The sequence below is a fragment of the Podarcis raffonei genome, chromosome 13 (genome assembly GCF_027172205.1).
Source record: "Podarcis raffonei isolate rPodRaf1 chromosome 13, rPodRaf1.pri, whole genome shotgun sequence".
NCBI classification, from domain to species: Eukaryota; Metazoa; Chordata; class Lepidosauria; order Squamata; family Lacertidae; genus Podarcis; species Podarcis raffonei.
This window is the reverse complement of record NC_070614.1, coordinates 55,087,054-55,114,234: the sequence shown is the minus strand read 5'-3', so window position 1 is coordinate 55,114,234 and position 27,181 is coordinate 55,087,054. Positions and strand designations below refer to the sequence as shown.

Sequence of the window (27,181 nt, the reverse complement as noted above, 5' to 3'; positions counted from 1 at the left end):
ATTTCAAGAAATGTCTGCAGAAATTGTAGTGATCAGGTGGGATTGCTATGAGGAATTATGAAATATGGAGCAAGCCATTTGTGTCAGCAATGAAAGCATGGCGTTGACTGGGTTTGATTCATTGACAATAATTTCTAATCAAATCCCACAAGTCTCTGCACCTCTGCCATTTGCTTTCTCTACGCCTGACAGGCACGTAGAAGCATTCTAGACACAGGCCAGTTGCTTCATCAGGCATCCTCAGTACATAAAGATAGTAGGTTACTTTGATGTAGTTTAATCTTTAGATAAATCCTAAGGGCCAGGAAGAGAGTTCACAAGGAAATGGTAAATACTCTTTCCTTGCCTGTTTATGACCTCTGGGGTTTCCTAAAAGCATTCCTCCTTGCTTTCTATTTTATTTACTCTGAACTACTATGCATGCTCAAGTAGGAAATCGTTTCTTTGTAGTTAACAGGATTTCTTCTCATCTGACTTTGTCCTACGAGGGGTTTTCTGAAATGCTCAGAGGAAATCTGATTGGTTCTTACGGACACTGTGTAAAAAATTCTTTTGTGAATAAAACGACCTGGGCCAAGGGGTAGAGAAGGAATTATTATTATGCACTCCTCCCAGAGTCTTGCTGGTCAAGCCTCGTGTGTATTCTATTAATCAGGGTCCAATCCTTCCTTGCTTTGGGAACGCAACAGAAATCAATGACAACAAGCAGCACAGCTTCTTCTTGAGCAGGACAGCAGTCCTTGCGTGTGTGCCTACAGGTCTCTGCCACGGCACAGAAAAGCCTCGCTTCACATGCCCCTGTCACTGCCGGGATCGGATTGCAGCCATCAGCAGTCTTACTCTCCTGTAAGCGCCGAAACCATGTTGTTGGGATACTGCCGGGGAGACGGGGGCATCAGGCAGGCCCCCAGCTTGCTCCGGACGATCAGCGGTCTCCCGTGAAACAGCATGAGTCAGCCAGCGACACGAGCCTCAGATACGCTTAGAGACTTGTGCACACTCTGTCAGCAGAGTGTGTAAACCATCACACAGCGGATGAGGCGGACAGAGGCAGATGTAAGCATTATTTACAGCATTTATTCAGCATAGTTCAGGAACAAAGGAAAACATGTCTGCATCCCTTCGTCTCCGGCAAAAGAGCAGTATAGCAAAAGTAATACACAACGGAAGTTCCCAGCAGACTGTGCTGGACGTAAACAGGCATGTGATACACGAATATCATGTCTGTACCCTTTTAAGGTGGAATGGAACTATATCCTAACACGCCCACCCATAGGCGGGCACCCAGTGCACTCCCTGGCGTCCACAAAGGGCTCCTCGGCCGAGCTCACAGAGCCAGGAGGTCGGAGCTGGTGGAGGTCTCCACGAGGATGGAGCCTGGGGGACAGGCAGGGGGTCCCCCTTGCAGCCGCAGCACCTGCCCACTGCCGGCATCCGGGGGGGTCTCCGCGGCCAAGACTTTGACGTACCCCAGCCGGGTGCTGCGCAGAAACCGCCTGGCCCACACCTGTGGAGCGGGGAACAAAAGGAGAGGAATGTGAGATGGTAGATTGGGAAGGGTGATGCAAAACAGATTTGTAATTTACGGTGTGTTGTGAATTGAAATAAAACTACAGTAGTACCTCCACTTACGTAACCCTCTGGCTTGGTAAATACTATCTTTCCTCGCCATCCTTCCTTTCCTGTTTACTGCCTGTTTATGACCTATGGGAGGGATGCGGGTGGCGCTGTGGGTTAAACCACAGAGCCTAGGACTTGCCGATCAGAAGGTCAGCGGTTCGAATCCCCACGACGGGGTGAGCTCCCGTTGCTCGGTCCCAGCTCCTGCCAACCTAGCAGTTCGAAAGCACGTCAAAGTGCAAGTAGATAAATAGGTACCGCTCCAGCGGGAAGGTAAACGGCGTTTCTGTGTGCTGCTCTGGTTTGCCAGAAGCGGCTTAGTCCTGCTGGCCACATGACCCGGAAGCTGTATGCTGGCTCCCTCAGCCAGTAAAGCGAGATGAGCATCGCAAACCCAGAGTCGGCCACGACTGGACCTAATGGTCAGGGGTCCCTTTAGCTGTACCTATGACCTCTGGGGTTTGCTAAATGCATTCCTCCTTGATTCCTGTTTTATTTACCCAAAATGTATGCATGCTCAAATTAGTTCTTTGTAGTTTTAACTTGGTAGGTTTTTTTTTTTATGCTCAGAGGACACCTGACTGGTTCTTACAAGCGCTGTGTTAAAAGTTCTTTTGTTAATAAAAGGGAGCTGGGTCAGGGTGTGGCAGATTATTATTCGCACTGCCTCCCAGAGTCTTGCTGGCCAAGCCTCGTGTGTATTGTATTAACCCGGGTCCAATCCTTCCTTTGCCTTCAGAACGTAACAGGTGGGAGATCATGTTGCTGCCTGTGTGCCCCCCCCCAATTCCACCCACCTCTATGCGGATGGGCTTCTGCGGGCGCCGGCGGCAGAAGACGGCCTTGAAGTTGAAGTCTGGGCTGGAGGCGGCCTTGTGGAGGCAGGACCGCACCGCCTGCCCTTCGGAGCAGACCTTGACGTAGACATCTGGGGCTGGAGAGAGAGAGGGAGGGGGACACACCCCGGTCATTTGCCCCCAGGCCTCTTGTGGGACCCCTCGCCCAGGGCCTAGGCCTTCCTCAAGAGCCCCTCCCTCACCAGCAACCCCCCCCCCGGACACAGGTAGACTATCCCTGAATGTGGAGGCTCTGCAACACAGCTCACAGCTGCTGGCAGGCCTCTCCTGCCGCCTCCCCCTTGAATTCGCCCCGTTCCTTTTGGCAAGCCATCTAGGGCATGCCCTCAACACCCGCCTTGTGGCAGCGAGATCCACAAAACAATCTGCCGTTCCTGCATCACAGCGGGTTGGGCTGGATGACCCTCAGGGTCCCCCCTCCAACTCCACCATTCTGCAATTCTGGTCAAGGCTCCCAAAAGGGGTGGCATTTGGGAGAGAGGAGTGCCTTTCTTTGGAATCACAGAACCGTACAGTTGGGAGGGACCCCCAGAGGTCATCTAGAACAACCCGCTGCAACGCAGGAGTCATCGCAAGCTCACCTTTGCTGGAGTTGGGGAGCGCCAGCCCCACGGCCCGATGGACCCAGACGGAGGTGATGAGCTGGTGGGATCCGGAGCAGCAGCTGCAGCGCGGAGGTGGGGGGTCATTGCGGTTGATGGCCCTGGGGGGCGCAGAGAGGGAGGGAAAGAAGTGTATTTTTATTGTAATATGGGGGGGGGAATAGCCTTACAGGAACATAGATCCCTTACCTTTCTCACCCTGACCTGGCCACAGTGATTCATGCAATGGTCACCTCCAGGCTTGACTACCATAATTTGCTCTACACGGGGCTGCCCTTGAAGCTGACTCAGAAACTCCAGCGGGTGCAGAATGCTGCAGTGAGACTCCGCACAGGGCCCTTGCTGCGAGATCACATTCACCCAGTGCTTTTCCAGCTGCACTGGCTCCCGGTGGAGTACAGGGTCAGGTTTAAGGTGCTGGTTTTAACCTTTAAAGCCCTATGCGGCCTAGGACCCACGTACCTACAGGACCTCCTTGTTAGGAGAGGCTCAGAACTTACAGGGTTAAGAGTTCTGAGTGATGACGCCTCACATTCTGAGGGCGGGCTTAGAACACTGAAGGGAGTGGTTTACTGTGTTCTTTCAGTGTGCGTGTTACCTCCGTTGAGAGAGCAAGCGACATGTCCGCTCTGTCGCCAGGAGATTTATAGCTGTTGTGTTTTGCTAAGGAATAAAGACTTTAAGATAAGGAGACTGCTGCGTTTCAGCCTGAGTTATTGCCTTCACACGAAGAACGTTTCTGCTTCTGCTTCCGCTGTGTTTTACGCTCTGCTGAGTCAAAGGTCCCAGGGGGGAAGACCAGAGCTGCGCAAGAGAAGTGTGCCGGACCCCTGGACGTCATTGACCCCCTACAGGTTATGGAGGTCAGCAATAAAGATAAGAAACGTTCGTGCGTGTGAGGAGGCTGCAGCCAGAGGCCAGCCGATGAGACGCTGGGAAAGGGAGACTGCAGGCAAAGAGGCTGAGGAGCAGCCAAAGGCCAGCTAAGGAGTAGCTGGAGCCAGCCAGGAGTTTGCTGGGAGGAGCTGAGATCTGCCGGACCGGGAGGTACTCGTAAGTAAGCTGGGCCCCCGGGGAGAGATGGCAGACAGCCAGAAGTTGTCAATCCCTTTTGATAAGGTGGACGGGAGCAAGCCCTGGGCCGGGAGAAGGCAGGCACTGAAGAAGACAGTGGGAGCCAGGCCAGAGGGGGCTGAGAATTGCTCTGAGGAAGCACCATGCCCAGGAGGGGCTGGTGGACGCCCAGGAGGTCCAGAGGGGGCTGGGACTGTGTTGGAGGGCTGCCAGAATGCCCCAATACGTGAGCTGCGTGCTGGAGAACAGCTGAGAGAAGAGAAGAGCTTTGCACCTGAGAGTGGGGTTGCAGGCCATTCCAAGGGTCTTGAGAGTGCCCAGGCTGTTTGGCAGGAGCTGGAGGGGGTTTGCAGAGAAACCACAGCAGAAGCCAAAAGCCATTTCCCCAAAAGCAGCAGGCAAGCCTCAAGGAGTGCTGCTGGAAAGGTTGGGGGGGGCAGAGAAGACCAAAGGCAAGTTTGCAAAGTTTTCCACTAGGCGATGTTTTGTTTGTGCCTCGGCTGACCATCTGTGTCGCAGCTGCCCACAGAGAGCAAGGGAGCCAGGGCAGGACGTTTCCAAGGTCGCTTCCCATGGGAACCAGCCGGGTTTCCATGGCAACAGAGGGAGCAGGCGTGAGAAAGCTTATCAGCTGACTGCTTCGATGGCTATTTTGGAGAACACCACCTGCAGCGAGAGCCCCAAGGTCGGGGGCAGCAGGAAGTCAGTTGCTAAGGCAACAAAGAAGGACAACTCCGGAGGGGGGAGAGTCCTACGTTGGGTTGTTGACTCGGCTGCGAATGCCCATTTGGTAACAGCGCCACCTGATGGACAAATGTGGAACTGCAAGGCTGTTTCAACTGAGAAAACAGTTAAATTTGCTACAGGTTCACAGGGACGTATAACCCATGTTGCTAACATGTTTGTCTCTTTTTTACAGGCTGAATTGAAGGTTTATGTTCTCCCTGAGATAAAACATTGCCTGCTGTCTGTACCGTGTCTTTTACAGGAGGGATATTCTGTGAGTTTTGAAAACAATGTCTGTACGATTTCCAGAGGGGGGAAGCAACTGGCACATGTTGAGAAAAATCAGAACAACCTCTTTGTTCTGGAAACTCCACTGGAGGAAAAGGGAGTGGGGAACACTCATGTTTCATGTGCATGCGTGTGGCACAAGAGGATTGCACATGGGTCTTGTGAAGACTTGCAGATGTTATCAGAATGCACCAAAGGGTGCAAGGTAAGAGAATGTGGTGCAACCCTAGATTGCAGGGCTTGTAGAAAAGCCAAGAGCAAGGGATGCAGTTATCCCAGAGTGGAGAGGGTAACCACAAAGCCTTTTGAGCTTGTGCACGCAGACCTGTTTGGGCCTATGCCTCAGCCAAGTCTGGGCAAAGCCAGGCATCTGCTGATTTTGACAGATGATTATACGCAGAACGCATGGGCGTTCACGCTGAAAACGAAGGAGGAGGCAACGCAACTTATCAAAGATTGGGTTGCTGAGGTGGAACTAAGGTTCTCCACCAAGGTGCAAGGGTTCAAATGTGACCGAGGTTCAGAGGTCACTGGGTCTGCTCTAAAGGGTTTCTTTCGCCAGAGGGGGATACGTCACAAGGTGACTTCTCCTCAGGACAGTGGCGTGGCAGAGCTTAGGAGTAAAGCTCTGGTTCGAGCATCCGAGATCCTACTGGATGACTCTGGTTTGCCTCAAAGTTTTTGGGGGGAGGCGGTAAAGACGGCCAATTTCACGATGAACAGGTGCTACAATGCAGAGGTAGGTGACACCCCGTATTTCCTGCTTCATCAGCAGAAGCCGCTTGTGCATTTCTTTCGCACTTTTGGTAGCAGAGCCATGGTGCCTGTACCAAAGTTTCTGCAGCAGGAGGGTGGCCCAAGGTACCAGGAAATGATCTTCTGTGGATATGAGCCTGCGACAAAAGGGTGGAGATTCGCATACCCAGAAGGTGATCAGACCAAGCTTCTGGTCAGTAAACAGGCTGAGTTCTTTGAGCAGGATGGTTGGGCAAGGCGCAAAGCGCGCTCTGACGTTCACTCAGATTGTCTGTCTGACTCTGAGGAGGAAGGAGAGCCAGAGCCTGAACCTGCTGGTGGAGACCAGGTCCCTGAACAGAGTAGGGCGTCTTCACAGGTTGTTAAGGGAGTGTCCAAGAGTGAGCCCTCATCTCCTGTGCGCATAATGGAGAAAGCTCACAGACGTGTCAAGTCAGAGGGGGAGTCTTCTGATGAGGAAGACGCACATGCTGGCCCCAGTGGGTCAAAAGGAGCACCCCAGTTTGTGCCCAGGCGGTCATCGCGGGCTACAAAGGGAATTCCACCTGAGAGGTTTCAGGTCACAAATGCGTGGGTTGGTTTCGCACAGTGCGAACCTGAGGTTTGTGAGGTTCAACAGGTGCCCAACAACGATGCCAGGAAGGGGCGGAAGGCAATGGGGAAGGTGTTGAACACTCAGAAGTCCTCTCAGAACGTGATTCGAGAGGGGGTGTTAGGAGAGGCTCAGAACTTACAGGGTTAAGAGTTCTGAGTGATGACGCCTCACATTCTGAGGGTGTGTTTAGAACACGGAAGTGGGAGTGGTCAGTATCTCTGAGAGAGAGAGAGAAAGACACACACAGTGTGCGTGTTAGCTCCGTGGAGAAGGGAGCAACATGGGCGAACTATCGCCAGGAGATTTATAGCTGTTGTGTTTTGCTAAGGAATAAAGACTTTAAGATAAGGAGACTGCTGCGTTTCAGCCTGAGTTATTACCACACGACAGAACGTTCCTGCTTCTGCTTCCGCTGTGTTTTACGCTCTGCTGAGTCAAAGGTCCCAGGGGGGAAGACCAGAGCTGCGCAAGAGAAGTGTGCCGGACCCCTGGACGTCATTGACCCCTACACTCCTCTCCTGGTCTGCCCCATGGAGGACCTTAAGGTCCACAAATGACAACACCTTGGAGGTCCCGAGTTGCAAGGAGGTTAGATTGGTCTCAACTAGGGCCAGGGCCTTTTCAGCCCTGGCCCCGACTTGGTGGAACGCTCTGTCACAAGAGACCAGGGCCCTGCGGGACTTGACATCTTTCCGCAAGGGCCTGCAAGACAGAGCTGTTCCGCCTGGCCTTTGGTTTGGACTCGGTCTGACCCTTATGTTTCCTTCACCTTATGGTTTTGACTTTTAAAACGAGGCTGCATTTTAAATTGCATTTTAACCTGTATTATAAAAAAATAATTCTTTTTTTTTCTTATTATGTTTTTACTGAAATTTTATTGGAGTTAGCCGCTGTGGAGGGCGGGGTATAAATAAAACTATTATAATATTATTATTATTATTATTATTATTATTATTATTATTATTACGGGACTCCCAGGGGTCATCCAGTCTACCCCCCTGCCATCCCTGCTTAGGGCCCCTTCGTCCAAAGCCCACCCACCCGCTAAACTCCCCTGTGAACTGCATTTTGCCAACAACACCAGGAACCAGAGCTCTGTGAGGGGCACGTGAGCTCCCAGGAACTTTTTTTTGGGGGGGTGCTTTCAAATTAAATACACAGCCAAGGAGAGAAGCCCCACCAGCCTCTGTCTTTATGTTATCCCACAACCAGCTCCATCTGTCGAGAGGGAAAGGCACTCTGCCCATGCCCAGAGGAACACTTGTCACCATCGTGAAATCGCAAGTTGCCAAGCTGAAAGGGGCTGCTGCAAAGAGACCCGTCAGGTGAGGCGAATGCACTCTGCAGATGCTCAGAGGGAGGGAGACGGGGGTTCGAGGGGCCCCGCTCACCGCAGCCTGGCCGGGCGCTCGCTGTAGATGCGCAGGAGGAAGGCGCTGCTTTGGCCGGGGTCGAAGGTCGTGGGCAGGAGGGCGTAGCGGCCCCCGGGCACCTCCGCCCGAAGCAAGACGCTGCGGGAGTTGATGTAGGTGGAGCCGGCCGTTCGGGGCGGGATGCGGTGCAGGCGCCAAGTCCGGTTCTGCTCCACCTGTGAGGAAGGGAATTACATGGGACGGGGAGGGGCCCCCAGAGGTCATCCAGCCCAACCCCAGCAGGGCAGGAATCGCCGCTCGAGAATCCCCCGGGGGGTGACCAGCCGGCCTCTGCTCAAAGGCCTCCGTTGGGGTAGATGAGTACCGGGGGTCCCTTCCAACTCTGCCGTTCAAATTGCAGCGCCAATGCCCCCCTCCTCAGCCCCTCCCCTGCCAGGTCAGGCAAGGCCTCCCCCCTAGGGCCGTTCATTAAAAGCTTTGTTTTGAAAATTTCTTCTCCAAAGGTCTTATCTTACCACACTAGGGATTGTGTAGCTATTTCTGAAATTTCATGCATATCAGTTAATATCTTGACCCTCCTCTATGAAAATAGCTCTTTACTTGGCTGTTTTCCCAAGTCATGAAGGCTGAAATTTCAATTCAGCAGAGCAGGGTCAAAATATTGCCGTATTTTTTGCTCCATGAGACGCACCTGACCATAAGACACACCCAGTTTTTAGAGGAGGAAAACAAGAAAAAAAATATTCTGAACGAAACAGTGGATGTATGATTTTTGTGGTTCATGCTGTGGCCACAGACATGTGATCTGATGTTGAATTTGGGGTAGCCCAATGCAAAAACCCTGAGGATCCATGTGGATCTGTGCTTTGTAACCACATTTTTGCGCCATTGCGGCCCCACGAAACAGTGGATGCATGATTTTTTTGGTGCAGGCTGCAGCCATGGACATGCTATGTGATCTGATGGTGAATTTGGGGTGACCCAATGCAAAAGTCCTGAGGATCCATGGCCTTTTACCTCCCTCCTCCCAGGCAGCCTCCGCGTCCCTTATCTCCCTCCCAATTGCTTGCCGATCAGCTGCTTCCTTTCAACACTCCCTTCCCTCTTGTTTGCCTTCGTGTCTTTTCCTTAGCTGGAGCAGTTTTTTGCTCCTCCTTTTCTTCTAATTTCTCTCCTCATTGCTTGTTTTAGTCTTCCTGTCCCCTCTCCTTTCAAGTTTGCTGTCTTTACCTCCCCCTCCCAGGCAGCCTCCTTTATCTCTAGCCTCCCCTCCCTTATCTCTCTCCCGATAGCTTGCCGATCAGCTGCTTCCTTTCAACACCCACTTCCCTCTTTTTTTAAAAAGAGCATGATCTGCTTTTTGCCCCTGGGCAATTCGGCTCCAGGGACCACACATTCACTCCATAAGACGCACAGACATTTCCCCTTGCTTTTTAGGAGGAAAAAAGTGTGTCTTATGGAGCGAAAAATACGGTAACTGATACACTTGAAATTTCAGATATAGCTATATAATCCCTAGTGTAGCAAGATAAGACCTTTGGAGAAGGCATTTTCAAAAAAAGAGTTTTTTATGACCTGCCCTACTCTCCCCCGCACCCAGAGCTTCCTGCACCTCCCAAGCCGCCCCCCCCCCCGCAGAATAAGGTGCTTGGACTCACGCTGAAGAGCTCAAAGCCAATGGGGAGGTTGTGCCCCCCAGAGCCGGACCCCCGGAGCTGACGGGTGTCTTCCTGCTGCAGTGAGATCAGGACCGAGTCTCGAACCCCAGACACGTCGAAGAAGAACTGGGGGGAGAAGAGAGAAGACGTCAGCCTATTGTTTTGACTGCTTATATGGTATACATACACACACACACACACACACACACACACACATATATTTGTTCTTGTTCTTATTTTTATTATGTACCATACAGTGGTACCTCTGGTTGCAGACACGATCCGTTCCGGGGTGCCTTTCGCACCCTGTAAAGTCCGTAACCAGAGCGGCACTTTTGCGCATGTGCAAAGCGCAATAGAGCACTTCTGCACATACGCGAACCATGCAGAACGCTTCTGTGCATGTGGCGAAACACTGAAATAAACACTTCCGGGTTTGCCGCGTTCTTAACCCGAAAAAAACACAACATGAAGCATTCGCAAGAAGAGGTATGACTGTATAGGCCTGACTATAAGCCTCACCTTTTTTCCCCCAAATTCCGACCGTGAAAAGTTAAAGTGTGCCTTAAATTCACGACCTTACAAAAATGGGCTTTTATGATATCACTGCTGAAACAGACAGACGGTAAAACGGAACAGGTGTGAGTGCCTGCGGAATTTTAAGGGAGCGGCTTATATTCGGACCAATATGGTATTTTGTGTTTTTATCTTGCGTTTTTATGCTGTGCACCTCCCTGAGATCTATGGATGGACGGCAGTATACAAATTTAATAAATCAATAAATTTACATAATCGAACTGCAGAATTGGGAGCGACTCCCAGTGGTCATCTAATCCAACCCGCCTTGCAATGCAGGAATCGCAGCAAAAATGGAAAAGCAAGGGCATTTAAAGCAAAAGAAATAAAACGCTCAAAAAGAGAACTCAGCCTGCCGCCCTTATTCTCAGCTTGCAAACAAACGAAACTGATGAGGTTTTCGAAATATGGGGTCCCAGAACGTCCATCGCTTTCCCCCAATCACCTGGGGGTTCTCCAGGAAGGTGTCCCGGTGGTTGAGGCAGCCCCCTGCCCGCCTCTTCTGGGGATCCCACTCCCCAAACTGCAGACCCTCCACCCAGCTCCTCCGGCAGCTCAGCCTCGCTGTGTTCATGCGGCGGCAGATGACGACGTCTGTGAAATGGGCGCAGAAGTCCTCAAAGCTCATCCTGCCGGGAAAGTCAGGGAGACGGGGAAGAAGAGTCAGGCTGGGACTGTTGAGGTCAGAAATATTCTCCTTCAACCTTCCTGTACATGTGTGTGGCTTGGCTCACTTACTCGAGCCGCCTGGAGCTCCTTAGACACACTCTCTCAATGAACCAAAGAGAGCGAAAGATTATGAAACATTGGGGTGTGTAGACTTTGCAGCTTATTTTTTAGTTGCAATTTATTGAATATTGCTTCAGAGATTAAAACGCCTTATTGGTTTGCTAATCAGATGGTGTGTCATGCTCCAATTGTGATGTCCAGCTATTTTTTAGTTTGCTGGTTTGCTAATATAGTGTTTTATCGGTTGCAATTACTGACGTTGTGTGGTTATTTGTTGCTTGTGAGCTGCTCTGGGGCTCATTTGAACCGGAACAGAAATACTATCCGTCAGTCAGTCAATCAATCAATCAATCAATCCATCCATCCATCAGCTGTCAGAGTCTGGTCTTGGCAGGCTGGGAGTGGGGCTGCAGGGGCTGCCCCATGGAGAGGGAAAGAGGGGCCAGCCTGCCTTGGGGTCTTTCCACAGGCATAGGCAAACTCCGGCCCTCCAGATGTTTGGGACTACAATTCCCATCATCCCTAGCTAACAGGAACAGTGGCCAGGGATGATGGGAGTTGTAGTCCCAAACATCTGGAGGGCCAGAGTTTGCCATTGCCTGTCCTAGAGACCCTGAAATGGAGCCTTGCAGGATCTGACCCCAAGGGCCACCACAATCACAGAGAGACCAATGGAGACCCCCCCAAAAAACCCCCAAACTTACCAGAATTCGCCATCGTCCCGGACAGTCACCCCCATTTGCTTCCGGTTTCTCTGGCTCACCTTCTGCCATTCTGGGGACCTGTGAGGGGGGGGGGTTGAAGTGAGACCCTCTGCCCCTTGAGCAGGACCTTCTCTAACAGCCCCCCAGAGCCCACCCGGTCTCCTTTCCCCTCCAGGAGGACCCCACCACATTGCATTGCAGGGGGTTGGGCTGGATGACCTTTGGGTTCCCCTTCCCACTCTACATTCTAGGATTTGTTGGAGGTTTTTAAGCAGAGATCAGGTGACCATCTCTTTAGGGATTATTCAACTGCGATTCTTGCTTTGTGGGGGTTGGACTAGATGACCGCTGATGCGCCCTCCTATCTCTACAGGTCCATAATTCTGTGACTAAGGGGGCTGGCTGCTCCCCCCCCCAATTATTGCATTGTGGGGTTGGACTAGATGACCACTGGGGTCACCCTACCTCCACAGATCCATAATTCTGCAACTAAGGGGGCTGACTTCTCCCCTTGACTCCTGCATTGAGGGGTTGGAGTAGATGACCACTGATGCCCCCTCCTATCTCTACAGGCACATTATTCTACGACTAAGGGGGCTGGCTGCTCCCCCTAGATTCTTGCATTGTGGGGGTTGGACTAGATGACCGCTGGTGCCCCCTCTTATCTCTACAGGCCCATTATTCTGCGACTAAGGGGGCTGGCTGCTCCCCCTAGATTCTTGCATTGTGGGGGTTGGACTAGATGACCGCTGGTGCCCCCTCCTATCTCTACAGGCCCATTATTCTGCGACTAAGGGGGCTGGCTGCTCCCCCTAGATTCTTGCATTGTGGGGGTTGGACTAGATGACCGCTGGTGCCCCCTCTTATCTCTACAGGCCCATTATTCTGCGACTAAGGGGGCTGACTTCTCCCCCCCCGGCCCCCTTCCGCCCACCCCAAAGGCAGCCTTCCCGCGCGCCCCCTTACTTGTCGCTCCAGGCCCCGTTCCATTCCACCGTCCCCCAGGGGTTCCGCATGCGAATCAGCTGCAGCTTCTTGACCTTGAAGAGCTCCAGGAGGTTCCTCCGACGCAGGTGGACAGTCCTGACCGCCGTGACCCCGTAGGCGTGGCCCCGGACCAGGCCACAGGGCAGCTCGGCCTCTGGCCCCTCGCCAGGGAGGGACTGTGGGGGGACACAACACACACAGATTCAGAGATTGGCCATGCAAGACAAAGAACGCCATGTGGTGGTCTTGCAGGAAGGTTAAGGCTTCCTGGGAAACGATATACAATGAAACGAAAAAGATGTTTAAAATAACATTTGTAAAGAAAACAAAGCCTTTCTCTTGGGAATTATAGGGACAGAACTAGCTAAATTGTACAGAAACTTAATTCATGTCTGCAGCTACAGAGGCAAGAATGTTACTTTCTATCGTATGGGGTGGTCTTGCAGTAAAGTTAAAGCTTACTGGGAAACGATATACAATGAATTGAAAAAGATGTTTGAAGTAACATTTGTTAAAAAACAAAAAAAACCCAAAAGCCTTTCTCTTGGGAATTATAGGGTTAGAACTACCTAAATTGTACAGAAACTTATTCATGTCTGCAACTACAGCAGCAAGAATGTTATTTGCCCAAAAAGGGAAAGGAGAAGTCTCAGCAAAAGAAGAATGGACACAAAAACTTATGGAATACGCAGAAATGGCGAAACTTACCGGAAGAATAAGAAATCCAGATAATGAACTTTTTTATAAAAGAGTGGAAATGGTTTATTGAATTATTTACAGGTAAATTGCAAGCAGGTAAAAAAACACTGGCAGGATTATTGTAATAACCTGCAGTTACGTAAGAGTAAATATTGGAAGAAGATAAACGAGCGAGTTAAGCGAATTTGGATATGAAGAAGATGTTTAAAAATAAATTTAAGGAACCGCAGAAAGAGGGGGAAGGAAGTCAAGTTCTGAAATGTCAAAAGGATTGTAAAATCAGTGAAATGTATATATCTGAAAAGTAGTAATAAAAATTGGGGGGGAACACAAAGAACGCTGGCCCTGCAGGGCAGGCCAACCAGACCACAACTGAAGCACACGGACACCCCCAGTTTATTACTGATTTCTTATTTATTTATTGAAAGCCTTTGCAGCAGTAGCACGTGCTGAGCTTCTCCCCTGCTTCTCTATTTACTTATAATGCCAGTTTAACCTTTATTTAATTTATTTATTGCACTGGCATCCCAACCCTTTCCCTCTCTCTCTCTCCCCTTCCTCATTCAGTCCCCAACAACAGCCCTGCAAGCCAAGAGTCAGAGTCTGGCCTTCAGGGTCACACCCAGCGGGCCCCGGGATTATTCGAACGCTGGTCTCTTTCAGCGCTCTAACCACTGCGCCGCGCTGCCTCTCCGTCACCTCGGCCTCTTTTCTTACCCGGATGGAGCAGCTGACGAGAGCCGCCCGGGCGTGGGCTTTCTTCAGCTGCTGGAAGAGCTCCTTCCGCTTCTCGGGGTCCGTGCCGAAGCCCCCCTCGTCCAGCGCCAGGGGCTCCGAAATGCCCCCCGAAAAGTCCACCAGCGCCTCGGCCGTGTTGCCGCCCTCCAGGGCCTCGTAGCATCCATTCAGCCTGGGGAGGAGAGGGGAAAGAGGGTGGGTGGGCTGGAATGCCCAGTGGTCAGCGGGGAGGGGGACCCCCCAATGCTGAAGATGGGGCTGGGGTGTGCAGGTCACTCCCCAATGACCGGTCTTTTGGACAAAGGAACAAGGCCCATCCTCAGAGCAGGTGCTCTAACCATTTGACCACACAGCCCTTGAAGGGGGGGAATTACAGCCAGCCAGCTGCCCCAATGGAGAGTCTGCCAGGAGGAGGGTCTATGCATCCCAGCCACCCTCCCCACACTTGCAAAGCCCATTATTGACATTTATTAAGACTGAAAGCAGACTTTAAATTAACTTCCTTTTCCTTCTGTGATGGAACCCCTGTTTGGGGACTTCCCTGTCTTTTCTGACCCACGTAGAACCAGTCTGGAGAGTTGGCCTTGATGAAGATTTGCCGTTTTCTCCCCCCAGACAGTTTTCGATCTGGGCTTCCACTGAAATGAGGCTGCATTTGAAGTAGTATTTTAATCTTGTTTTTAAGTTGCATTTTAATCAAGTGTTTTTATAGCTGGTGTTAGCTGCCCTGAGCCCGGTCTTGGCCGGGGTATAAATAAAATTAAATAATAATAAATAATAATATCTGGCAAAACATAATGGTTGATAGAAAATAGAATAGCTGGATATTAATCTGAGCAAATATATTAGTATATTTAGCTGGTGGGCGGAGAATCAGAAGCCATTTCATTTTTCTGTGTTTCCTTTCCTTTTACTTTTCCCCTTCTCCCATTCGTTTTTCTAGATTAGATTTTTTTTTAAGTACTCTGGAATATTATAAAAAGAGCCACATGACATCTGACGGCTGTCCATCAGGGGTTCTTGAGCCGCGATTCCTGCGTTGCGACTGCGGAACTCCCTGCTACAGGAGCCAACCTGGATGCCTTTAAAAAAGGATCACACAAATTCATGGAGGAGGAAAGAGCTATCGATTATTGCTCTGCGTCCACAGTCAAAGCATCAGAATCACAGTTGCAGGAAATCGCGGGACGGGGGAGCGCTCTTGTGTTCGAATCCTGACCGCAGGCTTCCGCACTGGGGCATCCACTTGACCACTGTGAGAACAGGGCTAGATGTGCCCCCATTGGCCGGATCCAGCAGCCAATGGGGGCTCTTCTGATGTTCTCATGGAGCCTCCAGGTGCAGAGTCAGTCTATCTTGTTAGGAAACTATGTACGTGCAGCTACTGACACAGAGTCAATTAAGGTTTGGCAGACAGCCAGAAGGTCATGTGAAGGAGTAAGTCTGCCTGGTGATAACAGAGACATGGAGACAGCTCCCTGATTGGTCAAGCTCTCTCAAGGGAGCGATAATTAATGGCCTACTAACAGGAATGTGTTAGTTCAGGGTTCAGTGGTTCAGTGTGTCAGTGAGTGCAGGAGTTGTGAGTTGTGTCAGAGAGAGCTAGCAAAAGGTCCGTGTTCTGTTCCTGTAAATAGGTCAAGGGAAAGGGACCCCTGACCGTTAGGTCTAGTCGTGGCCGACTCTGGGGTTGCGGCGCTCATCTCGCTTTACTGGCCGAGGGAGCCGGCGTACAGCTTCTGGGTCATGTGGCCAGCAGGACTAAGCCGCTTCTGGCGAACCAGAGCAGCGCACGGAAACGCCGTTTACCTTCCCGCTGGAGCGGTACCTATTTATCTACTTGCACTTTGACGTGCTTTCGAACTGCTAGGTTGGCAGGAGCTGGGACCGAGCAACGGGAGCTCACCCCGTCATTGCGGGGATTCGAACCGTGACCTTCTGATCGGCAAGTACTAGGCTCTGTGGTTTAACCCACAGCGCCACCCGCGTCCCGGTGTTCCTGTATAGTCCGCTGTATATAATAAACACCTAACTCCAAGTTCCTAGTTCCTGCTTCGTCTATCCTGTCTGCAGCTTAGTCGCCAATTGCTTCCGTGGATTCTGCGTTGACTCTGCTAGATCTGGCTGAGGTCCTGCAACGAGTCGGAAAGTTGCAAAACACCAATAGGTTTTGCCAATATATCTCGCTCCCTAGGATCCTGGGGTCCTTCCGCTATTTTGAGGCCAGGAAGCTGAACCAGGCGGCCTGATCCAGGAGCAGGTCTCTCCTTACGTCCTTGAGAAGACCCCCCACCCAATTCCCCACCCATTTTGCCCCACCCACTTGGCGTAGGCCTTCTCCAGGAGGGCGCTCCAGAACTCGCGGGGCTCGGCCGAGCGGCAGAAGAGGAGCTGTCCCTGGCGGCAGGGCAGCCGGTCGTCCACCACAACCTCCGTCCAGCTGCCCCAGCGCCAGAAGCGGAAGCGGAAGATGCCGCCGTAGGCGTGGGGCCGGCCAGGATCCCAATCCTGCTCCCGGGGGTTGGGGATGACCTGAGGGAAGAGAAGCAGGAAGGGCTTTGGACTCTGGCAGGAGGAGGCCAAAGGAAAAGGCAGAGACACAAACTTGGTCGATCAGGGGAACGCTGAGGACATAGTTTATCTTGATTTCAGGAAGGCTTTTGACAAAGTCGAAAGGATTTTCTCGCGAGGAAGCTGGTAAAATGTGGGTAAGATGAGGCAGCTGTTAGGTGGATTTGTAGCTGGCTGACTGACCGAACCCTTAATGGATCCTTGCCACTTTGCACATGCTCAGAGGCACTCAAAGAAGCCAGAATCAAGGCTAGGATCTGGGTTTGTTTGTTTTTAAAAAAGAGAGACTTTTTCTCTTTATTTTTTCTTCTTTTTTCTTTTCTTCTCTTTTATATATATATGTGTGCTTATCTGAAATATATATGTATGTATTTGCAATATATTGTAATAATTATGTTAAATTAATTAATTTTAAAAACAAAAAAAGAGAAAGGCTGGATTCTGCTTGGGCGCAGCAGGCCTGGCACCCGGACACCCCTCAGAGGGCAGCCCTCTGGACAGGGCTGCATCTCTCTTTTGAGCACTCTGCACATGCCCAGAGGCACCCTGGCCTGAACCAACCAGCCCCGGTTCACATTACGGCTAGATTCCGCTTGCAAACAAGAGAGAGGCTGGTGTCTGCTTGGGCAGGGGGGGGCAGAGAAGGGGGATGGGAGTGGGCAAAGGAGGGGCCCCTACCTTCTTCCAGATGCTGGGCTCGCTGGCCAGGCAGGAGGCGGCCGCCACGAACCAGCAGTTCCCAAGGCTGCCCTGGTGCAGGTCCCTGGGGCTGATGCCGTCCACAAAGAGCCGGGGGTCAGCGCACAGCTCCTGGCCAAGGGAGGGAGAGAGGCTTTCTGGACATTGGAACTCCAAACGCCCCCCCCCCATTATGGGGCAGGACCTGGCAGACCCAGGGGGCTTCTCAACACCCACCTCCCCCTGAGAAACAGCCCTGCCGGGTCTGCGGCTGAAGCAGCAGAAGCCGGAAGCAGCATCGCACGGATCATAGCGCTGGAAGAGGCACCCAGAGGCATCTAGTCCAACCCTGGCAATGTGGGAAATGACGCTCCTGCCTTCCCTGCTTTAAATAATAATAATAATAATAATAATAATAATAATAATAATAATAATAATAATAAATTATTTATAACCCAGCCACTCTGGACGGATTCCAACAAAATATTTAAAATATTTTTTAAAAATATATTAAAATACCGTAATACATCAAACATTAAAAGCTTCCCTAAACAGGGCTGCCTTCAGATGTCTTCTAAAAGTCTGGTAGTTCTCTTTGACATCTGATGGGAGGGCGCCACCACCGAGAAGGCCCTCTGCCTGGTTCCCTGTAACTTGGCTTCTCGCAGTGAGGGAACCGCCAGAAGGCCCTCAGGGCTGGACCTCAGTGTCCGGGCAGAACGATGGGGGTGGAGACGCTCCTTCAGGTATACTGGGCTGAGGCCGTTTAGGGCTTTCAAGGTCAGCAGCAACACTTTGAATTGTGCTCGGAAACATACTGGGAGCCAGTAAAGGTGTTATGTGGTCTCGGCAGCCACTCCCAGTCACCAGTCTAGCTGCCACATTCTGGATTAATTGCAGTTTCCGGGTCACCTTCAAAGGTAGCCCCACATAGAGCACATTGCAGTAGTCCTGGTGGGAGATAACCAGAGCATGCACCACTCTGGCCAGACAGTCTGCGGGCAGGGAGGGTCTCATCCTGCATACCAGATGGAGCTGGTAAACAGCTGCCCTGGACACAGAACTGACCTGCGCCTCCATGGACAGCAGTGAGTCCAAAATGACTCCCAGGCTGTGCACCTGGTTCTTCAGGGACACAGTTGCCCCATTCAGGACCAGGGAGTCCCCCACACCTGCCCAGGCCCCCACTCTCTCCCACCCACCCCTTTGGGGTCAAGGACACACCCTCCTCTTGGAGGGGACCCCATGTCTATGGGGGTCTGCCGAGCTGAAGTCCTTTGGGTACAGTAAGATTCCCCATCTCACCCCAAGACCCCATATTTATGTATTCATTTAATTCCCACCCCACGTTTCCCTCCTAATACAGGGATAACTCAGTTGGCAGACTCTTAAATCTCAAGGTTGTGGGTTCGAGCCACACGTTGGGCAAAAGATTCCTGCACTGCACACGGGGTTGGACTAGAGAGCCTCTGAGGGTCCCTTGAGACTCTGCAATTCCCTGATTCCACAGAGTTCAAGGGGGGCTCCACTTCTCAATAATCCCTGCAACAACACGGCGAGGGAAGCGAGGCAGGGACTGGCCCTCAAGGGAGCTTCACGGGGGCTGAGTGGGGGAATGTGAACCCTGCCCTCTCCAGCACTCTAACCACTAGGCACCCCTGTCTCCTGCTCACCCCGGGGCGCTTCCAGGAGACTCCCTGCAGAGGGTCTCTGCAGTAGAAGAGGGAGGCGTTGGTGGCCGGGAACTCGGGGTCCTCAAAGAGGCTCTGCTGCTGCAGGCAGCGCTTCTTCAGGTGCTGGTAGCGCTGTCCCCGGAAGAACTTCAGCCTGGAAGGCATGGCGACCTAGAGAGATGGGGGGGACATAGGGCAGGGGACTGCAGCCTTTGGAGGAGGGACGAGGGACCCCGGTCAGAATTATGGGGGTAAGGGGTAAATGGAACAAAAACACAGGTTAGGAGGCAGGTTTGCATAGCTAGCATTTGATTGACGTTGGAGTGAGACTGAGTTGAGAAAGAAGACTAAGAGCACCTATTGATCTAGGAATGTATTAGATAATATGTAAAGAAATAGACAATAATAAGAGTACATTCTCTTAGGACTAGACGCCTGAGAAACAGTTTCTACCCAAATACAATTCTGGTTTTAAATGCAGTATAAGCAGTGGCGTAGCGTGGGGAGTGCCAGGGGTGCCAGCCGCACCGGGCGCAACATCTGGGGGGGCGCGAGTCCAGAGGGAAGGGACAAGTTCCTTCCTCCGCCGGGCTCCCCGCCGCCACCGCCAGCCTTGCGCCCTAGCGGCTGCGCTCCACTCACTGCTCGCAGGAGGACCAGCCGCTGCAGCAGCGCCGCCACCGACGCCTGGCCGGGCACGGGCAGCCTCCGCACCCCGCCGCCGCCATCCCCTCGGCCCAGCCACAGGCGGCGGCTGCTTCTGCCGACTGGAAGGGAGGAGAGCTCCGAGGGGCCTCGCCGTGCCCTGCCCTCCCCAAAACCCTCCGAGAGGAAACCGGTGGGCGGGCGAGGGTCTGCCGGCGGAAGGGGGCGCCGCTGGCTCCGGCTCTCAGCGCAAGTCTCAGCCGCGGGGGGGGGGGGCGAGGACGGAGCGTGGCTGGAAGCCCCCGGAGAGGCGCTCGCCAAGCCCGGATCTGGAGCGCCTCGGAGCGCGGGCTCCACCTACAGCCCAAGGAGAGGAGGGGGCGGGGAGGCGCCTGAGGGGAGGGGGCTTCGGCTGCCTCGGCCCGCGGGGGCTCCGCAAATAATAAATTTAATAAATTCCTGCTGAGCCTTTGGGGGGGGTCCTTGGCTCCTTCGCTCGCCCCCAGCCCCAGTGGCGTAGCGTGGGGGGGTGCAGGGGGGCCGGCTGCACCGGCCGCAACATCGGGGGGGGGGGGGCGCGCTCACACTCGAGTGCTAAAATCCACGGGTTAGGGGGCGCAAATTACTTGCCTTGCCCCGGGTGCTGACAACCCACGCTACGCCACTGAGTATAAGGAGTCTCTATAGGAGTATATTGTATTTTAAAATGGGGTTTCAGAGTTTTTAGGGGGTTTTGATTTTTCAGTTTCATTGTTCTGTATGGGAGAATGACAATAAAGATATCGTATTGTATCGTACATTCATTTGCAAAAAAGGAATATACAATGGGAAAGACAGTCTAGTGTGTTGGTATGTATATGATTTGGGGGGGGATTGGTTTTTGTTTTTTCTCTTTCTTTTTTTGTTTTTCATTTTCTTTCTAGGTACGTAAAATTTGTATATAATTTTTGTATACACGTTGGAAATTATATTACAGTAAGTGCTGTAATGTAATAGGACAAGGTTTACCGATGTAATATAAGAATGTTAACAAATAAATAAAATGCAAATTCAAAAAGAAGAAGCAGCAGCCCCCAAAGCGACAGAATAAAACAGGAAGAAGAAAAAATAGGAGGCAGATTTGACTTTTATTCTTTTGAAATCTAATCACGGAATTGCTGAGTGGGAAGGGAGACCCCTAAAGGCCATCCATCCCAACCCGCAACACAGGAATCAACGCAGCCTGTCAATTCCTTTAAAATTCCTGAGAGTTTGCCTTTCGCGGGTCAACTGGGGGGCTTATAGGGCAGGGAGGGAAGACCCCACACAATGCCAGGCCTTCGCTGCCCCCACCTCTCCTACTGTGAGATCATCGCTGCCGCCTCACAATGGCTTCTCCTCCCTGCCCCCCCCCACCGGCTGGTTTCTTGGTCCTCAGTCTGCAATGGCTGACACCTCCTGCCATGTCTTCCAAGCACAGCTCCTGCCAGGAGGTCGGGGACTTGGCCATCAAGTTTCTGGGCGGCCTGGTCTTGCTCTGCGTAGCCAACAACGTCATTGCTCTGGTGAGGACGGGCGAGGGGTTTGGGGGGGGAGTAATGCCCTACTAGTCCAGAGCCCCCTGTTGCAGGAATTTATGCATAGGTTGAGGGGGGGTTGCCCCTCCAGCAGATATCCTGCACATGCAGCCCACTACCAAAACCAGCACAATCACTTTTGTGACTTTTGTGACATCTCCCCACAAAACACTTCGTCACAGTTTCTTCCTATCTATTCAAAGGGCCTTTGCTGCGCGATACCAAATGTAAGAATTCACTGATCAATGTCTCTATGTACTGACTCACAGGTGTTGCAGTAAAAAACACCCCCCAATCATTCAGTTTGTACAAACTTGACACACACACACACACATTCACACATGACATACATGACACTTCTGTTATAAATTCATAGAAAATCACCCGTGCATCGGATCTGTACCGTTCCACTTTTATTTTCCTCTATGAAGGAAGAACTATCAAAGGGGGGTGGTTTGATACAGGGCAGCCATAATCCCTTGAGCATGCCAACACGTCTACAGGAGCCCTTCCCAGTTGGCATGCCAACCTTCATGGTCCTAGACAGCCTCTTGGGCTTGCCGATCAGAAGGTCGGCGGTTTGAATCCCCGCGACGGGGTGAGCTCCCACTGCTCAGTCCCTGCTCCTGCCAACCTAGCAGTTCGAAAGCATGTCAAAGTGCAAGTAGATAAATAGGTACCACTCCGGCTGGAAGGTAAACGGAGTTTCCGTGCGCTGCTCTGGTTTGCCAGAATCGGCTTAGTCATGCTGGCCACATGAAGCTGTATGCCGGCTCCCTCAGCCAGTAAAGCGAGATGAGCGCTGCAACCCCAGAGTCGGTCACGACTGGACCTAATAGTCAGGGGTCCCTTTACCTTTACCTTGGGGATTAGCAGCTAATAAAAGTTTGGGTTCTCTTTTGTTCTGGGCTCCCATCTTGTTCCACCTGGTGGCAGGTGGGAGTCCTGTGGCGACAGTCTTCAATCAAGACCAAGCCGACTGGCTGCTGTTTTGCTCTGGGATTCCTGGCCGGGGTCCTTGTTGTTTTGTCCAAGGGACCCTCAGAGTTCTCCGTTAACACCCCCAAATATTAAGTCTCCAGCTGCCAACAGTGGCCAGCTAGGGGTGCTGGAATCCACCCCTGACCTCCTCCCTCTGGCTCTGGGGCAGGAAATTCAACAATTGCAGACTTGTAGATTTGGGAGGCACCCCTAAGGGTCATCTAGACCAACCCCCTGAAATGCAGGAACGACCCAAGCCCAGGTGGCCCACCTGAAGCTGGGACTGGTTGTTGGAGGAGGACACCTGATGCCCCGCTCACTGGACCTGCTGACCTGGCCTCATAAAAGTGAGCAGGGAGGGGCTGGGCGATGGGCTCTGTGGGGCGGGGAATGCTTTCCTCTGTGAAGGAGCGTTCCCAGACCCGGTCTCAAATCTTCCATTCTTGGGCAAGGTGATTGAGCAGGTGGTTCCTGAACGACTCCAGGCACACCCAGAGGATGCGGACCATTTGGATCCCTTTGAGTCAGGATTCAGGCCTCATCATGGGACTGGAACTGCCTTGGTCAGGAGAAGTGAGGTCACAGGGAACCAGGCAGAGGGCCTCCTTGGTGGTGGCACCTGCCTGGAACACCCACATAAACAACGATCTGACTTTCAGAAGACACCTGAAGGCAGCTCTGTTTAGGGAAGTTTTTAATGTTTGATCTTTTATCGCTATTATTATTCTGTTGGGAGCCACCGAGAGTGGCTGGGGAAACCCAGCCAGATGGGTGGGATATAAAGGAATTATTATTAATATTATTATTATTCCCCCCCCCCAGCTCTGCCTGCCTCCACCGCCCTTCAGCAGCAAAGAGGTTCCCCGGAGCAAGCGCAAGAGAGAGAAGCAGGAGGCGAAAGAGGCGCTGGAGCCGACAAGCAGCCGAGGTCGGGGAGTCATTTTTTGTGGGATGAGAAAACTTGGGGAGCCACCAGAGGCCGGGGGGGGGGAGGAACAACGCAGGGCAGCCTTGGACCAAGATCCCCATTCACATCACAGCCCCTGAAAGATGCTCTCCCCCAGACTCTGCAGGGACCCCAGAATGGATCTTTGCCTGGACTCTGCACAGTCCAGGATGGCCTGTGTTGCTCTGCCTGCAGCAGGCCCTGAGTTCGAGTCCTGACAGCATCTGCAGGCAGATCGGCAACCCAAGGAGAGCTGCGGCCGGCCAGTGGGCGTAGGGCCCTGTTCTTTGACTTTGGGCTCTTGGGGTGTTGCCTGGACTGCAATTCCCACCTCCCTCAACCACGAGCTGAAAGGGGGTGATGGGAGTTGTAGTCCAGGCGCTGTCTAGGCGCCGCTGGCCTAGCTTGGAGCCTCAGGCAGGTTCTTCCAGGCTCCCTCCCTTTGCCCATCTTCCCACCAAGAACAGCCCCCTTCCCAAACTTCTGGGGCTTGTCTGCACTGCAGTTAAAAGCGGATCTGAGGTTCCTCCTGTCTCTTCGCCCCATCCCAGGTGAGGATTTCCCCAAGCCCCCCTTGGGTGCATCTATATCAGCACTGTCTGCACGGGCCGGCAGCAGCAGCGGTTCTCTGGGGTTTGCCAGGGCTAGCTGGGTGTGTTGTCAGGGGTGGGGGGCTGCACCCAAGGCTACAGGGGCCCCCCCTTTCAGCTGGAGGTGGTACCGGGAGCCCCACGGTGTGTGGGATGGGAGATTCTCTTCCCTCTCTGCTTTTAGGTCCAAGACAGGGTGCAAATCAAAAGTCAAGGAAAAACTGAATTTAAGTGCCGGGCAGCTTGGAGATGGCACGGGTGTAGCCGGGGGGGGCAGGGGGCAGCCGCCCCCCCATCAAACAAAACAATTTTATTTGTTTAGTCGTTGAGCCGTGTCCGACTCTTCGTGACCCCCTGGACCAGAGCACGCCAGGCCCTCCTGTCTTCAGCAAAACAATAGAAACACTTAACTGACCAACGTCATTGGTTCTCCCCCCATCCAACAAAAGTCCTGCCCCACCTAACATGAATCCTGGCTACACTCGTGGCTGGGGGGCAGAGTCACTTGCACCCAGGAGGGCCCAGCCCTCCCATTCAGCAGAGTGAAGTGGCCTCCTCAGGCAACTGGTTTTGGGGTGCTGAGAAAATGAATTTTAAGAGTTGCATTTAAAAAGTAAGGGAAAGAGAAAGAAAACCCGCTGCTTGCAGGATTCTCTAGCTCAGATGATGATGATGATGATGATGATCATTATTATTATTATTATTATTATTATTATTATTATTATTATTATTAATATCCTGCCCTCCCCAGCTGCTGAAGCCAGGCTCAGAGCGACTAACAACAGTAAAAGTAACACAGTTTACATAAAATCATGGTCAATTAATTGAAATACATTCTAAAATCAATTCATTCTAAAATCAATTCATTCTAAAATCAATTCAAATCAAATTAATGGCAACCATTGGGCTAGAGTTCTGTGAGGATTGCCAAAGGAAGGGGTCAGACTGTGCCTTGGCCAAAGGCCTGGTGGAACAGCTCTGTCTTGCAGGCCCTGTGGAAAGATGTCAAGTCCCGCAGGGCCCTGGTCTCTTGCGACAGAGCGTTCCACCAGATCGGGGCCACAGCCGAAAAAACCCTGGCTCTGGTTGAGGCCAGCCTAACCTCCCTGTGGCCCGGGATCTCCAAGACTTGGCTGACTTTGGCTGCTATGCACACACACACACACACACACAGAGAGAGAGAGAGAGAGAGAGAGAGAGAGAGAGAGAGAGAGAGAGAGAGAGTCTTTGCTGTTGTGCTTGAGGCAGGAAAACACCAGCCCCTGCTTCCTCGGCTTGCAACCCCAGCAGAACTCAGCCCAGTAGCAGCTGGAGTTAGGCGCATAGGACAGGCTGCTCTCAAGCATGTGCAGAGCGCCTTCCTGCAATGCTCCCTTGGAGGGGCTTCCCTTGCACGAAATCTATAATTTAGTGTGGCAGCACATACAACTTCGGAACTCCCTGCGTTTTGACACCAGGCAGGAACCTTCAAGGGCACCACTTCCGGCGCCAGGTACTTAGAAATTGCATTCGGTCCTACGCGCATTAAAGTCGGGTTGCAAGTTATTCCCCGTTTCCCTGGGTAACGGTATATTTTTCTGGTAAACCGCTCGAGGGCGTTGCTGTCGCCGTTTCCTACAAACAGGCAGTTCCAAAAGAAATCTCATGCAATAAAAACCTCCCCTCGGTGGGCCGGTGTGACTTTGGGTACCGGAACGGCCGAGTGCCTCTGGCGCACGGAAAGGTCCGTAGATGGGGGTGCGCAGAGTTGCTCCAAATTGGGACGGGGGCACAGAGAGGGAGCAGCAATTTGGGGACCCTCCTCCTTGGGGCCTCACCCTCTCTCTCTCTCTCTCTCTCTCTTCCCCCCCGCACCCGAATTTGCAGAAGGCGGACGCCCCCAGAGCGCGCGCAGCACCCACCGCGCCTCCTCTCGTCCAGAGACGCACAGACACAGCTCCAGCCGGGCGGCCCTCGACGGCGGCGGCGGCGGCAGCAGCGGAGTGAGCCGTCGGGGCTCCAGGCGGGACGGGACCGACGGGAAGCGCCCCGAGCCGTCGAGCAGCGCCCGGCGGCGGGAGCAGCAGCAGCAGCAGCAACCGGAGGAGTTGGAGGCGGCGTCGGGGCGGCACCGGCGCTCGCGGCAGCAGGTGTTGAGCCGCTCGCCGTCCCCTCGGGAGCGCCGCCTGCGCGCGCCCTGCCCCTCCAAGATCCTGATCCTGCGCACGGACTCCAAGGGCGAAGTCCCCAAAGGGAGCTGCGGCGGCGCCCCTCGAGGGCAGGTGGTCTACGACGCGCGCTGGCTCCCCTGCGTGCTGGGCGAGGGCGGACAGGCGACGCTGCTCCCGCAGCAGCTCCGGGAGCTGTGCAGCCAGACGCCCCCCGTCAGGCGGCCAGGGGGGGCCTCGCCCGCCCGGGTCAGTAAAGAAGTCGCCCAGTGAGCCCCAGACGTGTCCGCGTGTTTGTGGGGAACGGAGGCTGCTGCCGCCGCCGTGCGCCCGGGTACTCGCGCGTCCTGGAAGCCTCGCCTCCGAAAAACGGCCTTGGTGCGGGGCTAGGAAGGGATCCGTGGGAAAGGAAGGCGGATCCTGCCCCTCTCCGACGGAGAGGCGGTGAGGGGCACCGTGCGTCGCAGGGGGCTGGACAACTAGAGGACCCCTGCCAGCCAAAAGTGGTGGCACTCGCCATCTCCGGAGGCAGCGAGGGCGTCCAACCTGGGGACTTCAAAATCAACCCTGGAATTGTAGAGCTGCAAGGCACCTCCAGGGGCCATCTAGTCCAACCCCATGCGCTGCAGGAATCCCTGGCCACCCAAACTCTTGTTTAAGAACCCACGAAGGAGAGGCCACCCCCTTCTGAGGATCTCGCCCTCAGAAAGTTCTTCCAGAGGCAACCCTTTCTCGCTTCTGCCCCAGGCTCTTTTTGGCATGGGTGCTTTTACACAACCCCTTTTCCCAGGCCTGGCGCTCTGCCTCTGGTCCCACCCAAGGGACTTCTCCTCCTTCCCTCCTCTCCCAACAGGTGGGCAAAGGTGAGGCCTCTCACCTGCTTCCTCCCGGCAGGTCCAGCGCAGCTTCCTCTTTGCACGAGGCGCAGGCTGGGGCTTGCAGAGAGGGGCAGGCCCACATGCAGACCTACCAGGAGCCCCACGGGAAGCTGGCAGAACCGGTTGGGGAGCCAGGATCCCCCACGCCCTGGACTGGCGTGCCAAGAAAGCGCCAGCATGCAGCAAAACCAAGGGCTTCATATGCACACGGCAGCAGCAGATGGAGAACTGGGGGCCCTGCAGTGTCGTCCACACCAGCAAGATTCTCCAAGCAGATGTTAGGAAGAACTTTCTGAAGGGTGGAGAAAGGGCCGAGCGCCCTCAGAAGAAGGGGGGCTCTCCTTCCTCAGAGGTTTCTCAGCAGAGCCACCTGTCGGGGATTCCTGTGCTGCAATTCCTGCATTATTATTTCGGGGTTGGGCTGGATGACCCTCGAGGTCCCTTCCAAGTCCAGGACTCTCTGATGGGAGCTGCATCTGGCGCACTCACAGCTGCCTGCTTTGGGTGAGGCCTGCCCTGCCAAGCCCAGCTGTG

The 27,181-nt window shown here is 53.1% G+C and overlaps 2 protein-coding genes across 2 annotated transcripts; one reads left to right on the top strand and one right to left on the bottom strand.

Annotated features, from left to right (window-relative positions):
• Positions 1-859: 859 nt before the first annotated feature.
• LOC128400721 (calpain-5-like) lies at positions 860-19,135 on the bottom strand. Its single transcript, XM_053363165.1, has 12 exons — positions 18,905-19,135; positions 17,232-17,363; positions 16,306-16,514; positions 13,962-14,154; positions 12,525-12,721; positions 11,559-11,636; positions 10,571-10,754; positions 9,550-9,675; positions 7,910-8,106; positions 3,059-3,180; positions 2,418-2,554; positions 860-1,507 (listed from the first exon to the last, which is right to left on the bottom strand). The coding sequence occupies exons 1-12, from the start codon at positions 19,067-19,069 to the stop codon at positions 1,328-1,330; spliced, it is 1,920 nt and encodes a 639-aa protein (XP_053219140.1). The 5' UTR covers positions 19,070-19,135; the 3' UTR covers positions 860-1,327.
• Positions 19,136-20,949: 1,814 nt separating this feature from the next.
• LOC128400714 (uncharacterized) lies at positions 20,950-26,962 on the top strand. Its single transcript, XM_053363153.1, has 3 exons — positions 20,950-21,093; positions 22,909-23,014; positions 25,489-26,962. The coding sequence occupies exons 1-3, from the start codon at positions 20,992-20,994 to the stop codon at positions 26,040-26,042; spliced, it is 762 nt and encodes a 253-aa protein (XP_053219128.1). The 5' UTR covers positions 20,950-20,991; the 3' UTR covers positions 26,043-26,962.
• Positions 26,963-27,181: the final 219 nt, after the last annotated feature.

Coding starts and splice junctions, on each gene's coding strand:
- LOC128400721 (XM_053363165.1), bottom strand. CDS start 19,069: ATGCCTTCCAGGCTGAAGTTCTTCCGGGGACAGCGCTACCAGCACCTG. Junction 14,155..16,305: donor CTGGAGAAGGCCTACGCCAA/GTGGGTGGGGCA, acceptor TCTCCTCCCCAG/GCTGAATGGATGCTACGAGG. Junction 3,181..7,909: donor GAGCGCCCGGCCAGGCTGCG/GTGAGCGGGGCC, acceptor TGCGCCCCCCAG/GGCCATCAACCGCAATGACC.
- LOC128400714 (XM_053363153.1), top strand. CDS start 20,992: ATGTCTTCCAAGCACAGCTCCTGCCAGGAGGTCGGGGACTTGGCCATC. Junction 21,094..22,908: donor CCAACAACGTCATTGCTCTG/GTGAGGACGGGC, acceptor CCCCCCCCCCAG/CTCTGCCTGCCTCCACCGCC. Junction 23,015..25,488: donor GGAGCCGACAAGCAGCCGAG/GTCGGGGAGTCA, acceptor CCGAATTTGCAG/AAGGCGGACGCCCCCAGAGC.